The sequence below is a fragment of the Perognathus longimembris genome, chromosome 1, assembly GCF_023159225.1.
Source record: "Perognathus longimembris pacificus isolate PPM17 chromosome 1, ASM2315922v1, whole genome shotgun sequence".
Classification (NCBI taxonomy): Eukaryota; Metazoa; Chordata; class Mammalia; order Rodentia; family Heteromyidae; genus Perognathus; species Perognathus longimembris.
This window is the reverse complement of record NC_063161.1, coordinates 58,429,700-58,446,231: the sequence shown is the minus strand read 5'-3', so window position 1 is coordinate 58,446,231 and position 16,532 is coordinate 58,429,700. Positions and strand designations below refer to the sequence as shown.

At 39.4% G+C, this 16,532-nt stretch overlaps 1 protein-coding gene across 1 annotated transcript in view; it reads left to right on the top strand.

Annotated features, from left to right (window-relative positions):
* Positions 1–16,532, top strand: part of Tmem117 (transmembrane protein 117) — a 374,448-nt gene that overhangs the window by 281,073 nt on the left and 76,843 nt on the right. Inside the window, exon 6 of the mRNA XM_048365994.1 lies at positions 11,814–11,973. Within this exon, the coding sequence (XP_048221951.1) occupies positions 11,814–11,973 (160 nt within the window). The remainder of the gene's footprint in view (positions 1–11,813; positions 11,974–16,532) is intronic.

The following is a 16,532-nucleotide window of genomic DNA, read 5'->3' as shown; positions in this document are numbered from 1 at the left end:
TGTGCTTGGCTGCCCTCAACTAAGATGACTTGGTATCTGGGCTTCTGATTCCTTCCTTCTAAATAACAGACAGCCCCCCTCTGATGTTGGGAATTTCTCCATCTACTGCGACAAGTCAAAGGAAACTCTGGTTTTACAGAGCTTATGTGATTAGGCAAGGCTCACACAGATAATCTCCTTTTTGATGAATCCAAGGTCAACTGATTAGTAAACTTAATGACATCTGTAAAAACCCCTTTGTCATCTAGCATGACATTACCACAGGACTCACATTCCATTACAGATAGACTACTCAGTGTCAAGGAGAGAAGTTTGTCTAAGGCTGTTGGAATCCCTACTACAAAGACAGGGAATCTGGGACAAATATCTGAGTATCTGTTTGGTTGTCTTCAGTTCTCAGACTATATTTTCAACTCACCTGTCCCATTAATGGCATCTAAGTTTAGCATTCTGTTCCATTACATTTTCTTTCAAAATCATTTTGTATTTATCACTTATATCCTGGCAATTAAGTTGCAAGCATCCGATATGCATATTACTGCAACAGTCTGTGTTCTATTCCTCCTCAATCTGACTTCTCCCTTCTAGGACTGAATTAAACTCCTTCAAAAGCAATTGATAAGAACTCCTTCATTTACAGCACCAAATTAGCCTTCTTTGGACTTTTGAAACTATCTGAAATATAATTGTACCCATAAATATCCAAACTTACTATGCTTTCCTTGTCAGTCTGTATCCTAGCCTACCTTTGTATTTAGGCAGATTTAAACTTCCAGATAGCATGCAGGTAATATCTATAAATATTATAGATATTTAGCATGATCTATTTGACATGATTCTTGTTTTCTCTTTCTTAAAGTTACTGTATAGTTCTGGTGCCTCTTTTAGACCTTCTTTCATTCTCATTTATCATTAGGTATCTGCTTTTTCTAATTAGATTGAGTCCATTTCCTTAATTCTGTTGTAAAGTACTCATGGGCTGGTTTTGTGCTGCTAGCTAGCTGCCTCTCAAAATGTATACATACTAATTATTGTCTTAATAAATTAAGAAATAATTAACTTAAAGTCCAAATCTGTTTCTGTTTTTTTAAGCAAAGCCATCTTGGTTGTTTGTAATTTTTAATTATCTTTAAGTAATTGTACAGGGGGCTATCAATCTAATATGTCAGTTTATGAATACAAATACCTTTTCTAGTTTTGTTGTATCTTGTGTTTTTTTACTTATTTATTTTTTTCATTATCTTTATGTAGTTATACAAAGGGATTTCAAATCAACAAGTTGGTTTGTGAGTACAATACATCTTGATTAATGTCGCCCCTCAAAAATCAATTTCTGAGAAATACGCTTCTATGAATGGAATGACTTGAAGTGGCTCTTCTTTATTCCCAAACATAATGAGGAAGACATTTCTGTGTTTGAGCCATGTGATCATCTGATCTTAGCCTCTTGAATGGCCTGGATTACACGTGTGAGGCCCTGGCACCCAGCTAGCTTTATACACTTTTTGTTTTAACTTGGGAATTTTCATTCTTCATGATGACTTTAACAATTGTTTCTATTCGAATGATGCAGAATTCAGGATCTGACCTTGTCCTGGCCCAAATTCTTGTCTCCAGCTGATTGCTGTTTCTTCTTTTGTAACTGGCCTGCTCCTTAAATTCAACAGTGAGTTCTAAAGAGCATTTGTAATATTTCTTTTCTGCTTCCTTTCCTGCTTTTCCCTTTAGTTAGTGGTTTCACAATCACATTCATCACACAATTTAGAAACTTTGGAAATATCACCAACTCCTCCCCAGGTTTCCTTCATTATGCATCTCCAACAATTTCCCTATCTCCTTTCAAATTTGCCTTTCTGCTTATATCATCCCTTCTACTGTTGAAATCTATGCATCTTTTAAGACTAATCTTATGACTAATCTTCCCAAATATCTTTCAGCTATATCAGATGATCTTAGAAATTGGCATAGCATCATAATTTGTAACCTGTGATGCAATAATCTGTGTAGACATTGGTTTTTTTGTAAGTTACGAGGTTTGAACTCAGGTCCTGGGCACTGTTCCTGAGCTCTTTCACTCAGGGCTAATACTCTACCACTTTGAACCACAGCACCACTTCCAGTTTTCTGATGGCTAATTGGAGATAAGAGTCTCATGAACTTTCCTGCCCAGGCTGGATTTGAACCATGTTCCTTAGATCTCAGCCTTCTGAGTAGCTAGGATTATAGGCATGAGCCACCAGGGTCCAGCAACAATGACATTCTTCAACTGGTAGTAAACCCTTAAATGCAAGGATTATTCCTGTGTCCCCCTCCCCCCCATCCAACTCTATGTGTTTAGGGGCAGGATTGGATGTTTAATAAATGTTTCTTTTATTCTCTTGTGGTTCGGCATGTATGTTAGAATAACTTCTACAGTTAATGAAACAATCCAATTGTTTACATTACTTGACATAACATTTTCTAAATATTGATGAAATTACTCTTCTTCCATAGCTTCAAATTTCTCCACTAGATTCATCACACGAGACTGATAATCTGCCTGTAAAATGAGAGCAATCAATTCTTAATTAAATCACATGATGGGAAGGTCCCCTAGGAGCTCCAGAGTGCTTTCTTATTCTTCCCTGATTTTGAGTGAAGTCATGTTTACTCTTTTCTAGTCTGTCCTGAATTAGTCTTAAATGAATCAGTCTTCATAAGTTCCTAAGAGAAACAAATTACATTCTAACATATTTGAAACTTTAGGTACTTAAAAATTATTCGTAGACTTTAAGAGTGAAATACCTTTTTTAAATCCCAATACTTTTTTTTATCTTTTTGTGATATTATTTTTTAAATGTTTGTATAATTTTAAGGGAATTTTCTGTTCCAGTTGTGGCAAGCACTCTTGCCATTAGGCATATCCCCAGCCCCCCAGTTGTATATTTTAAAGTATCCATAGCAAAATACTTTATGTTTATAATATCTACTTTCCTAGCCGTTATTTCCTGTGCTGATGGCCACGGAGAAGATTTGTCTCTGCCTAGGATACTTAGGGGTAGATATGAAAATATTTGTCTTGAAGGAAAATTTCCTGAAGCTATATCATCTTCAAAAGATGTTTGGATGAAACTGAAAATATACTCTAGCCCTTTGTTTTGATTCATGTAGACATCTTATTTTCATCAACATCACAAAATATATAAAAACACTTTTCCTAGGCCAGTGTAAAATCCATTTTTTAAATCCTATTTTTATCAGATAAAATATGCTGCAACAGTACCTTACTTTTCCCTTTCCTTTCTTTTCCTTTTCTTTCCCTCCCTCCCTCCCTCTTCCATCCCTCCCTCCCTCCTTCCCTTTCTTCCTTCCTTCTTGCCAATACTAGGGCTCAAACTCAGGGCCTTATGTTCTTGCTTAGTCTTTTCACTTAAGGCTGGTGCTCTACTACTTGAGCCATACCTCCACTTTGGGCTTTTTGTTGGTTATTTGGAGTTAAGGGTCTTTCAGATTTCTCTCCCTGACTGGCTTTATTCTGGGATCTTCAGGCCTCAGCCTCCTGAGTCACTAGGATTATATGTGTGAGCTACCAAGACACAGCTTCTCCTCTCCCCTCGCCTCCCCTCCCCTCTCCTCTCCTCTGCTCTCTCCTTCCTTTCCCTCCTCCCCTCTCTCCTTCCCTCCCTTCCTCTCTCTTCGCCCTTCTCCCTTCTCCCCTCCCCTCCCTTCCTTTCCTTTCCTATCCATATTTACTATATTATAAATAAAATTTAACAACAAGAGAAAGATGCAACCTGATATGTTTGATTTTAAACTTTCCATTTCCTTTTTTTTTTTTTTTTGGCCAGTCCTGGGGCTTGGACTCAGGGCCTGAGCACTGTCCCTGGCTTCTTTTTGCTCAAGGCTAGCGCTCTACCACTTAAGTCACAGTGCCACTTCTGGCTTTTTCTGTGTATGTGGTGCTGAGGAATTGAACCCAGGGCTTCATGCATGCTAGGCAAACACTCTAACACTAAGACATATTCCCAGCCCTCCATTTCCTATTGTTAAAGTCAACAATGTGTCTGAATGTTGTAGCTATCATTTTATTTTCATCAAATCAACAATAATATAATTCTTTCTGCTAGATCTGTAGTTGTAGTTGCTATTTACAACCATAACTTTATTACTCCTTTTATTTCTGAACTTGGGATACTTTACTCCTGGAGTAATGGATTGGTTATTTAGTATATTCAAGGTAACTCACTAGGAAAAAATATTGACAGGGGAGTTTGCTAAAATACATAGAATTAACATGTCTATTTCAGTTATCGAACTTAATTTTGCATTGTATGGATCTGTTCTTTAGTAAACACTGGAGAAAGCACCACAAATTCCAGAAGCTTCTTGGTAAACTGCTCTGGTGGAGAGTAAGGGATATGAATTTCAAATAGTATAATTCTTTAGAAAGACTGAGTCAAAACCCAACAAAATAAGTACCAGGAAATGGGTACTTAGAAGCCAGAGGGGGAAGGGGAGAAGGGAAGAGGGGGAGGGGCAGACCTAGGAAGGGGGCAAGGAGAGAGAATGAAGCCAAGAATTGATTGTATATACCATAGAATTGAAAATAAGGGAAGAGGCAGATTGAAGAGGGGGAAATGTCAAAGGGATGACACTGATTAAGATGCATTGTATTCCTAAGCTGCTTTGTTAAATGGCAAAAAAAAAATACTCTAAAAATGAAGAAAAGGAAAGGAAAGGATGAGTTGGGGGGTGGGTAAGAATGTTGAAAATGGTGACACTGATCAAGATGCACTGTATTTATAAACTGCTTTGATGAATGGCAACTCCTTTGTACAACTACATAAACACAACAAAAACACTTAAAAAGAAGAATTTTCTACTCCAGATTGTATAGATTATTCATTTAAGCTCCTTGTGAAGAACTGGGCACTGGTGGCTCACACCCACTATGCTAGCTGCTCAGGAGGCTGAGATAGGAGGATCGAGGCTCGAAGCCAGCCTGGGCAGAAACATCCATGAGACTTTCCAGTTAACTAGCAAAAAGCCAGCAATGGAGGTATGGCTCAAGTGACAGAGCACCAGTCTTGAATGAAAAAGCTACAAGACAAAACTATGCCTTGGGTTCAAACTGTGCTACTGGCTCAAAGCAAAACAAACAAACAAACAAAACCCTATGAAACCTAAAGAAAACAACATGGTCCGTTCTGACCAGGACTATTTTCTATCCCTATAAATGACATTTAAATGCATCTTCGTAAACAGCTAACATTCCTCAGACACAGGTGGGAAAGGTCAAGCTCATGCAAAAAATATAGTTATTTCATTTGGCACCTCTGTATGAAGTTTCTTAGGCCAGGTTGTGACATCCTTAAGAAGACTGTGCATTGTGCAATTCTGGGGCCTGCCGGGACAGGGAGATCATTTCTATAGTAGGATATAAGAACCCTGTGCACATAGATTAAATGTATGCCTCTGTCTGTGTGTGTGTGTGTGTGCGTGTGTGCCCGTGTGTGTGTGTGTGTGTGTATGTGTGTGCAACTTCTCAGCCACCTCTTATCCCTTTGAGGACTAAGAGCTATCAAGTTATTTCTTCATTTCCATTTGTCCAGTGCTTCTTGAGCTCCTGCTCTGTTCGGGGCAACTCTGTTGGTGAAGTACTAGAGAGAGATAAAGATAAATAACATATAAATGTGTAGTTTAATAGGCAACATTAGAGCCTAATAATTTCCTTTATAGACTGTAGATCCCAATGGAGCCACAAACAAGATGAGTTCATAACTACAATTCCTTTCTCCAGGATCCCATCTTAACAAATGTGCTTGGGATGGCCGGTAACTGGCCACAGCATTTATTTAAATGAAGGCCAGATGGCGAAGCTGTGCTCTTTTGCGAGGTCACTTAGCAGATGTCAGCTCTGTGCCTGTGAGTTGCTTGCTGATCTCAAGGCAGAGGACTGGAAGCTTGCTCTTTCTGAGTAGCAACCTGGACTTCATCATTTGGGCTCTGGGGCTGAATGAGCTCTGTCTATCAGTATGAACTAGCTGGAGGACCAGGATGGGCACTGTTGTTGTTTCTTACAGATGCAATGATTGAGAATGTAAACAAGCCAACCCCCAAAACACTGGCATTCTTACATGGCCATCTGTGACTTCAGGGCTCCAGGGGAAGTGTATTTGCACCAGGCTCCTTGGCATAGTAGTAAAAAGTGAAGGAAAATGTTCTTATTCTGCCTGTCTGTTTTATTTATGTATTTATTTATATCAATGGCATGGTTAAATTTTATGAGATTACCCAAGGGCCAATGGCTCACATCTGTAATCCTAGCTACTCAGGAGATTGAGATTTGAGGATTCTGGTTCAAAGCCAGCTCAGGCAGTAAAGCCCCATAAGACTCTTATCTCCATTTCACTAGTGTAAAACCTGGAAGTGGAGCTGTGGCTCAAGTAGTAGAGCACCAGTCTTGAGCAAACAAAGCTCAGTGTCAGGCCTGGTGTTCAAGCCCCAAGACTAACACACATATACAAATCTCTGATATTAGATAATTTTAAATTCCATTATCAGGCCACATTTTATGTATTTACCACTTTAAAATATAAGATTATCTCTCAATTCATGAATTATTTTATTGTATTGGTCCAACCTTAAACCTTCCACTTTGAAGAGGTTTTGTTGTTGTTGTTTTTTACTTTTCACTGAGAAACCGTGAAATACGGCTTGACTTATTTTGGTTGACTTCTAACATTTTAACAAGAGGATTGTAGAAAGAAAGAAATGTTTTTGTGGTCTTCAAGGCCATAAAAATTTTGCAGCACAGTCAGGAAGGAATAGGGCATCCCTGACTGGAATCAAAGCTTATCAACATTTCAGAGCATGAATAATGGCTCACATTAAAACACATAGAAGTGTATTTGTGATGAAGTTGTTATTTCTAGTAAAATGAAAAGTGATCAAATATTGTCAGGTTATTTGGAGCAGTATTGTGGTTTGAACCTGCCAGCGGTGCTCTACCACTTGAAACATACCCCCAATCTCCCCCTTGTTTGCTTTAGAATTTTTTTTTTTAGGTAGGATCATGTGTTTTTCCCAGAACTATACTCAGATTGCATTCCTCCTCTATCTGATGTCCCCCTTAACTGGAACTACAGACATTCTCCAGTATGACAGTTTGTTAAAATGGGGTCTTGCTAACTTCTTGCTTGAACTGGCCTGGAGCAATCTTCCTGGTCTCTGCCCTTGAGTAGCTAGGATTTCATGCAGGAGCCACTACACTGGGCAGAAATTTTGTTTACATTATATTAGTTCATTGATTCTGTACAATTCTGCTATGTGATATAATCAAAATGAAATCACCTAATATTTAAGCCTGAGTGAGGTCTTCATGGCTTATTCAAACTAAGTCTTCAGTCTCTTGATTTGATGCCTGCCTTCAGGATATTTGACTGCTCAGTAAATCTACCTTAAGGTGGTTATAAATGAAACTAAACAATATCAATCAATTTTGAGAGTTAAAAGTTCTTTATTTTTCTTTTATGCTGGTACTGAGGCTTGGCTTCAGGGTCTGGGTGCCATTCCATAGCTTTTCCACTCAAGACTGGCCTTATCCCACTTGAATCACAGCTCCACTTCTGGCCTTTTGGTGGTGAATTGGAGGTGATAACAGTCTCACTTACTTTCCTACCTGGGCTGTCTTTGAACCTCATTCCTCAGATCTCAGACTCCTGAGTAGCTAGAATTATAGGCATGAGCCATGGGTGCCCACTTGAATTTCCCCTTCTTTAGCATCAACTCAGTGGACATTGGGACCATTGGACTAGAAATGCTTCATTCATTGTGCTTGGCTTCACATTCTAATTCTTGCTAATAGAAGAGGTATTAACAACCATTGAGGCAAAGGACGCAGACTAACTGGACATTTGAAACCATGAAAGCGAAGAATCTAATCACTTAAGCTGGTAATTATGAATGAATCCTTTCAATTTGACTGGTGGCCAGGAATGAGAGAAAGCAGAATCGATAAGCTAATATGGTAGGCTGGCACCAGCTGCAGTCTGAAAGGAAAGTAATCCAGATAATTGTTTAATTGGATGCTACTTGAAAAAGACAAGTTGGAGCTCCCCAAAACTCAGGGTCCTGGGCTCACATCTTGCTTTCCAACCATATTGAGTAAATGAAAACTCAAAGAAGCTGGGCGCTGGTGGCTCACACCTGTCATTCTAGCTACGTAGAAGGCTGAGATCTGAGCATCACAGTTTGAAGCCAGTCAGGGCAAGAAAATTGGTGACACTCTCATCTCCAGTTAACTACCAAAAAGTTGAAGTGGAGCTGTTGGTCAAGTGGTAGAGTGCCAGTCTTGAGTGAAAAAGCTTCAGGATAGTGCCCAGGCCCTAAGTTCAAGCCCCAGGACTGGCACAACAACAAAAGGTTGCATGTATGGCTAGAATTTGCATATTCTTGAGATTTCTTCCATTTAACTATTTCTTCTCAGAACCTGTCAGTCTCTCCAGTTTCGCTTTTCAATGTGGAGTTCTTTTGGACAATAATTTTCCAATATGACAGTTAAGATGCTAAAAAAAAAAAGAGAGTGAATTCTGGGTTTAAGTATAATTATATTCAAATTCAATACTTTGCAATAAATAGAACATATTCTGTTTCAGGTGAGCCTGGGCTGGAGCCATCTTTTTGTTTTCTTTTCTTTCTTTCTTTTTTTTTTTTTTTTCAGTAGTGGGGTTTAAACTTATGGTCTCCAATTCTCACATGGCTGTTTCCTCTCAAGGCTGACGCTCTACTGCTTCTGGCTTCTTGCTAGTTAATTTGACATAATTTGACATAATCTCACACTTTTATGCTTGGATTGGCTTCAAACCGTGGCCTCAGATCTCAGCCTCCTGGGTAGCTAGGATTACAGGTAAAATAACCTGACATTTTTTATTTTTTTTTAAAGTAGCTCAGTTTGGTTTTGAACTCTTGATCCTCTGGGCTCAAGTTCCTCTTTCATTATTGGTACATACCATCACAAAATCACAGACAGCCTGAGACATCTTATGTCACTGCTTTCCTTATGGGAAATCTTTGTGGCAGTTGGACTATTTAAATGTCCTGTGCCCCAGTTTCTCTTCTTGTACTATAGAGGTGATGATGATAATAAGATAGTGGTACAGATTCTCTCTCTATATATATGTTCACTTGCGTGACACACTCTACCACAAGGCCCCCACAAGTGCTGTCTAGCTAGAACAGTAATGCACTGTCATTTACTATTTCTGCTATGGCACAGTCAAATAAAAGTGAAAATTTTTGCATTGACTTTACTGACTTATGGCTCTTTTTAAACTACTGGTTTTGACTCAGTGATCAGTATGGTGAAGTCCATTGGTTTTATGAGAAGATTCTTAGGAGAAGAACAATTCACAGGCAATAAATGTAGATCGTCATATATATATATATATAAATGTTAATACACATATATGTATATATGATGTTGAGACAGTATGCACAATAAATGTGCATGTATGTGTATGTGTATATATATGTATATATAATTTAGCATGATTTTAGAGATGATATGACAAATAAATACTTCTTGGTCTTCTTTACCCGCCACCCCCATTCTCTTGAGACTTTGTTTTTAAGCCTTATATTTTGAGCACTGTGCATTCATATTTAATGATTGCTGTTTTTATTCCTTTTCTGTAGCATTAAATATTAAATATCAGGCAGAATACCTCCTCTAATTTCCCTTTGGAGTAATAAAATGTTACAGTCACTGTTTCTTGAAATCTGTAGCCACATCAAAGCCATTGTCAAAACGGAAGTACATCATAAAGGCAAGCAAACATTTGCAAAGAAGTGTGGAGAGTATTATATAGTGAGAAGATGAAATATATCCAACAGGGTGATCATCTGAGAGGTAAACAGCTGTGGAGTTGATTTCAGGAAGTTGATCACACAGAAAGCATGGTGGTAAATTCTATGTGTCAAGGTGCTCATTAAATTTTGACACAAACATAATGACAAAGTTAAATGGCTTTATTCCTAATGAGATTATTTCAGCATAAATTAGAATAACTCCTTTACCTAGCTTAAGTCTTGCCAATTATCAAGTTAAAAGAATTCTACACATCCAGCTGGATGCTGGTGGCTTATGCCCATAACCCCAGCTATTCAGGAGGCTAAGATCTGAGGAGCTAGCTATGAAAACTACCCATGGAAGACTAATCTCAGTCATTCTTACCTCCAAATAACCTCCAAAATGCTGGAAGTAAAGCTGAGACTCAGGTGGTACAGTACCAGCCTTGAGCAAAAGAAAAACAACAAAAAACAATTGAGATAAGAAGCTCTGAATTAGAGTCCCAGACTCACTAGAAAAACAATGTATATTACTATTCATATGGACAAAGAGTTGATCCCGGAACATCTGTTCTATGAAAGTATAATCTGCACCAAATAAGAAATGTTTAAAAACAAAGGCAAAGTTGTTGTTAGAAATTTGTACTTTGTACTACCAAAAAGAAGCTTCCAGAAAAATTTATATTGTTCCTTTTCAAGGTATAAACTATTACAAAACATTAAAGAGCAGCAGTGGTTTTGTCATTTCCAGATATCTGTGGGTTTTGGTTTTTTTCTATGGTTTTATTCCACAACCATATTCTTTAAAATTCATTTTCTCTTTTACTGACTGCTTTCGGATTAGAGTCATTTTGACATAACTATTCTTGCCTTTTTAAATTTCAAAATAATATCCAGATACAAGTAGAGCCCTGAAAGAGTAGGCTCAAAAATATTCAGACAGTTATCTGATAGATCAAATTCAACCACTCACTTTTCACACCCTCTTGGCAATGTTAATAATAAAGGCTAATTTTGCTAGTTCTATTTGTGTTTTTTTATGTACCTATGTATGTATTGTGTGAGCCAGTCTTGGTACTTGAACTCAGGGCCTGAACATTGTCCCTGAACTTTTTGCTCAAGGCTAGCCCCCTCCCCCTTGAACCACAGCTTCATCTCCAGCTATTTTCTGGTGGTTAATTAGAGGTACGAGTCTCATGGACTTTTCTGTCTGGGCTACCTTGAACTACAATCCTCAGATCTCAACCGCCTGAGTAGTTAGGATTTCAAGTGTAGTGGACTAACAGTATCCAATGGCATCCACCCAATTTCGCTATTTCTTTTTTTTTTTTTTTTTGGCCAGTCCTGGGCCTTGGACTCAGGGCCTGAGCACTGTCCCTGGCTTCTTCCCGCTCAAGGCTAGCACTCTGCCACTTGAGCCACAGCGCCGCTTCTGGCCGTTTTCTGTATATGTGGTGCTGGGGAATCGAACCTAGGGCCTCGTGTATCCGAGGCAGGCACTCTGGCCACTAGGCTATATCCCCAGCCCCTCTTTTTTTTTTTTTTAATCCATAAAAAACTTTAATTTCTCCAGGCACCAGAGGCTTATGCCTATAATCCTAGCTATTCAGGTGACTGAGATTAGAGATCACAGTTCAGAGCCAGCCTGAGCAGCCAAAGTCCATGAAACTCTTATCCCTATTTGATTACCAAAAACACAGAAAGTGGGGTTGTGGCTCAAGTTGTAGAGTGCTAGTCTTGAGCAAAGAAGCTGAAGGACAATGCCCAGGTCCTGAGTTCAAGCCCCAGAACCAGCACAAAAAATTAAAACAAATACAAAAATTTTAAACAACTTCAGTTTCAAGAAGTACTGTTGAATTCTGCCTATGGGTGAGAACGTCGTGCAGTGATCTGTGCAGTGATTGTTTAATTCGGCACTGACTGCCTGTGCAGTGTTGAGCACTGGCTTGGCACTCCCTGCTATAATGCATGACTTTGTTTTGTAGGACGGTCCTTTTCACTCTGACTTCCGTCGTCGTTCTAGTCATTACTACTGATTGGATAAGCTGGGACAAGCTCAATCGAGGATTTTTGCCCAGTGATGAAGTTTCCAGAGCATTCCTTGCTTCTTTCATCTTGGTCTTTGACCTCCTAATTGTGATGCAGGTAAGTCTTGTTTTCCACTCTTCTCCCTGAACCTTGTCTATGCTTTGTTCTGAGAATAATTTTTTTTTTAAAAACCAACAACACACTAATAGGTGACAAGTGACAGAATGCTAGACACCTATACAATTTACAAACTTTAATTTTGCAATGTATGGTCATCTGAGTTTCATAAATTTTAGTGGGAGGAGGGCTGGGAATATGGCCTAGTGGCAAGAGTGCTTGCCTCGTATACATGAAGCCCTGGGTTCAATTCCCCAGTACCACATATATAGAAAATGACCAGAAGTGGCGCTGTGGCTCAAGCGGTAGAGTGCTAGCCTTGAGCAAAAAGAAGCCAGGGACAGTGCTCAGGCCCTGAGTTCAAGCCCAGGACTGGCAAAAAATAAATAAATAAATAAATAAATTTTAGTGGGAGGAAAAGACAACTGGAAGGAAGAGGAGACACCAGAAATTCATTTTATGAACATGACAAGGTAGGTCCTTAAAAGCAATGCAGTGGGGTAATATTTTTAGAGAAAGTCTCAAGGGGAGACAAAAAAAAAGACAAAATAAAACAAAAAAATCCCAGAAAGCTGTCATTTAGTAAATGGGAAACTGGAAAGCTTGAGGATGCTACAAAGCCAGCAAAGCAGGGAAAAGCAATTGTCAAATGCAACGCAGGGTTTTATAGCAATTGAAATGGAGTGATGTTAAAAAAAAAAAAGCTTTCTCTCTGGTTTATGGAAATGATCGCTTTCAGTATTCACCAGAGATCACTCCATTTTCATGTAAACAATATTTCTTCCTTGCTTAGCAACAGATTTTTTTTTTTGTACAATGGTGTCACACTAACAAGTGAGATTCGTGTGATCTTCTGATGTGAATGTTTGAGTTTTAGAAATATTCTCTCCAGTGGGGTAGCAAGAGACTTTACCTATCTCTTCACTTTACCTATCACTCCACCTATCTCACCACCCTTTGCGAGACACTCACTTATTGCTTTCAGAAGACAATTTGGCTTTCTCCACCTCCACAGATACTCTAAATCACCCGAACAAAGACTACTATTGTCAAAGAAAAAGGAATCGCCGTTGAATTGTGAATTTATGTGGGAATTTTGCAGGATACCAGATTGCTTTACTTATTTCTAAAGGCAAGGAAGAGCCTTTATGAGAGCTATTCTGTGTTGCCTCAACATGAACAATAGAGTGTTGGGTTTCGTTTTGTTTTCTAGTTTGTTCTGTTTGGGCATATAATATATTCTGAATATTAGTTTCAAGATGGCACTAAGAATGTACTGCTACTTTTACTGGGTGCTATTTTAAAATACATTTTAGATTTAAGTTACTGAACTCATGAAATTGGTAGATTGTCTCATCTTAAAATAAAGACATTTCTTTATAACTTCGTGAAACAGCTTAGACTAGTGCAGAAGACCAGACACTTAGTGTGCATTGGTGGGCTTCAGATCATTTTCTCGGCATGATCTTACCTGGAGAGCTTCACATCTATCTATCTATCTATCTATCTATCTATCTATCTATCTATCTATCTATCTACCTGGTTGTTTAATTTTTTTTTTTTTTTTTTTTTTTTTTTTTGCCAGTCCTGGGCCTTGGACTCAGAGCCTGAGCACTGTCCCTGGCTTCTTTTTGCTCAAGGCTAGCACTCTGCCACTTGAGCCACAGCGCCACTTCTGGCCGTTTTCTGTATATGTGGTGCTGGGGAATTGAACCCAGGCCTCATGTATAGGAGGCAAGCCCTCTTGCCACTAGGCCATATCCCCAGCCCTAATTTTGTTTTTTTGATACCAGTGCTGAGTCTTGAACTCCGAACCTCACACTCAAACTTGGCTTTTTCACTCAGGGCTGGAGCTTGACCACTTGAGCCATACCTCTACCCCTGACTTTTTGCTGGTTAATGGGAGATAAGAGGTTCTCAGCTTTGCCTGCCCATGCTGGCTTCAAACTGTGATTCTCAGATCTGAACCTCTTAAGTAGCTAGGATTAAAGGTGTGAACCACCAGTGCTGGCTCTAAATTAAATTGATAGCACTTATCCACCACTATATCCCACATTACTTGTTTAAAGGCTGTTTTTATCTTTTCCATCTCCTCAAATTCACTTCACAATGTTAAAATGTCTATTTTGGCTCAGTGGTTCAATGACCATCTAAAACACAAAGGCATTAATAGCCAAGCATTGTCCTCTTTAATTTGTTTAAAATTTATATGTGTGAAAACATATCTTCCCTGACTGGCTGTTACTATTTCCTAACATCTACCTTATTGATATACATTTCACATAGCCTTCCAAAGGTCACTACAACCAAGACCTTCATTTGGAAAACACAGAATATTATCATCTGTAGAAATTATGTGTTTATTAAAAAAAAGACTTAGTGAACATGGAAGGAAGAGCAGAAACCAGAATTTATACAGGCTTGCCAAGAGAAAGACATTCTAGATTGAAAAAGAAAATAAGAAGTTAGTAAATTTGCTGAATTGTTCAGAAAGCAGCCTGAGACGGATTGACTGATGATGAAGAGCTAGTTGATGCTAAGAAAAGCACTCATTTGAACCATTTGGGCTGCAAGTAATGCTAACCCCGATCAGAAGGAGAGCAAATGTGCACCTCATAGAAACACCCAGGCCATTTCAAGAGGGCGGAGGTGCTCACCATCAGAGACAATGGAAAACAGAGACTTCCCCCCATCTCTCGTCTTTCTGGATCCCTTCTGCTATCGGCTTTTCCTTTCCCTGCAAAGCAGCTTTTGTTCATTTATACGGAAGGTAAAAGTTACTGCTAAACATCCCAGAAAAGGCACTGGAATTGCCAGTCCCAACTTTAGATTCCTGGCCAGAGATTGTCCAGTGCCTATCCTTTAGCTGAATGAGGCAGTGGGGGAGGCTGGAAGGGGGCAGTGCCAAAGCAGAGGGAAGAAGTGAGGCCTCGAATATCGAATTAAAAGGTATATGAAGCTGTGTTATTAATAATATAATCAGGAATAGGTAATAATTAGGAGTAGGAATATTACTTTATGTTAGCACAAAGGGGAGTTATAAAGGACTTCCAAAGCTAGATTTCTGTTCTTTCCTCTTACAAGCTAGCCAGCAAAGCATACTGACTCATCTTTTTCTGTATCTTGCATCCCAATCCTTCTCATTTCTTTCTTGCCAACATTCAAGTCCAGACGCTGCCATGCACTATTATAAAATAAGCCATGAGACTGCCTGCCTGTAGCTCTCCCCTTTCTTTCATGCTTTATGCAGTTTGCTCTCATAACCTTCTAACCACAGACGACATGCTGGCTGCCAGACCAGGGGTCTCACACCTGTAATCCAAGATGCTCAGGAGGCTGAAACGAGGAAGATCATGGTTTGAGGCCAGCTTGGACAAAAAAAGGTTGGGAGATCCCATATCAATCAATAGCCAGACATGGTGGGCACCCGCTTGTCATCCCAGTTATATGGGGGGCTAAGATTGCAAGAATAAGAATTCCAGGCCAAAAAAATTTCTCAAGATTCTGTCCTTTTCATCAGAAAAGTCTAGGTGTGATGAGGGCAGGCCTGTAGCCATAGTCACAGCAGGTAACAGACAGGAGGATTGCAATCCAGGTTAGCTCAGGCAAAAGAAGCGAGACCTTACCTCAAAAAAGGACCAGAGCAAAAGGTTTTGGAGGCGTGACACAAGTAGTGAAATGTCTGCACAGCAAGTGTGAGACCTTGAGTTCAAAACCTAATACCACTTAAATTAAAAAAGATTTTTTAAAACACAGAATGTATACATTGCTTTTTCATCCCCCCACCCCAAATTGAGTCCTATGGCTCAAGAATATATTCCAAGAGTTCTTCCTCAGTGTCTCCCACCGTCTGGCCTTGAATTGGTTTTTCTCCTGTTCTCTTGGATCCAGCACCAATCTAAGCTGCTCTGCATTTTACTAAAGGTAGCTTTTAACTCACGGGATGTCCACAAGCATCTTTTCCTTCCCCAGATTGTGTCTCGACTGCTCTACTCATGGGATACAGACATTGAAACCATTTCAACGCCCCCTACATCAAAGCCACCAATCCTTTCGTCACAGCACCTCTGTGGCATCCTTCCCAGAAGCTGCATGTCTGCATGCCCCATCTTCTTTATTTCTGTGTGTCCCCTAGAACCTCCCCCAGTCAGTGCCTTGCACGGGGTGGGAGCAGGCCACAGTCATGTCAGCTTGATGAGGATGCAGGATGGAAAAGGGATCTGGAGATAGTACCCTCACACTCGGGGTTGGGAGTTGAGCAGATAAGGCCCCAGAAAGCTTGTGTGTTAAAGATGTCTGGTAAGTCATCAGACAAATATCCTAAGAAGTCCATGACCAACTAAACTGATCCAGTTCATCCCATGTCCATGAGTTCTGGATAAAAGAAAGATGGACAAGCAGTAAAAATTAGTGGAAATAATCTGGCACAAGTAGCTTAAGCCTGTAATCCTAGTTACTCAGGAGGTTGAGAGCTGAGGATCAAGGTTCAAAGCCAGACCAGGAAAAATGTCTTTAAGACTGTTTCTGCAGTTAGTCAACAAACATAACCAGAAGTGGAT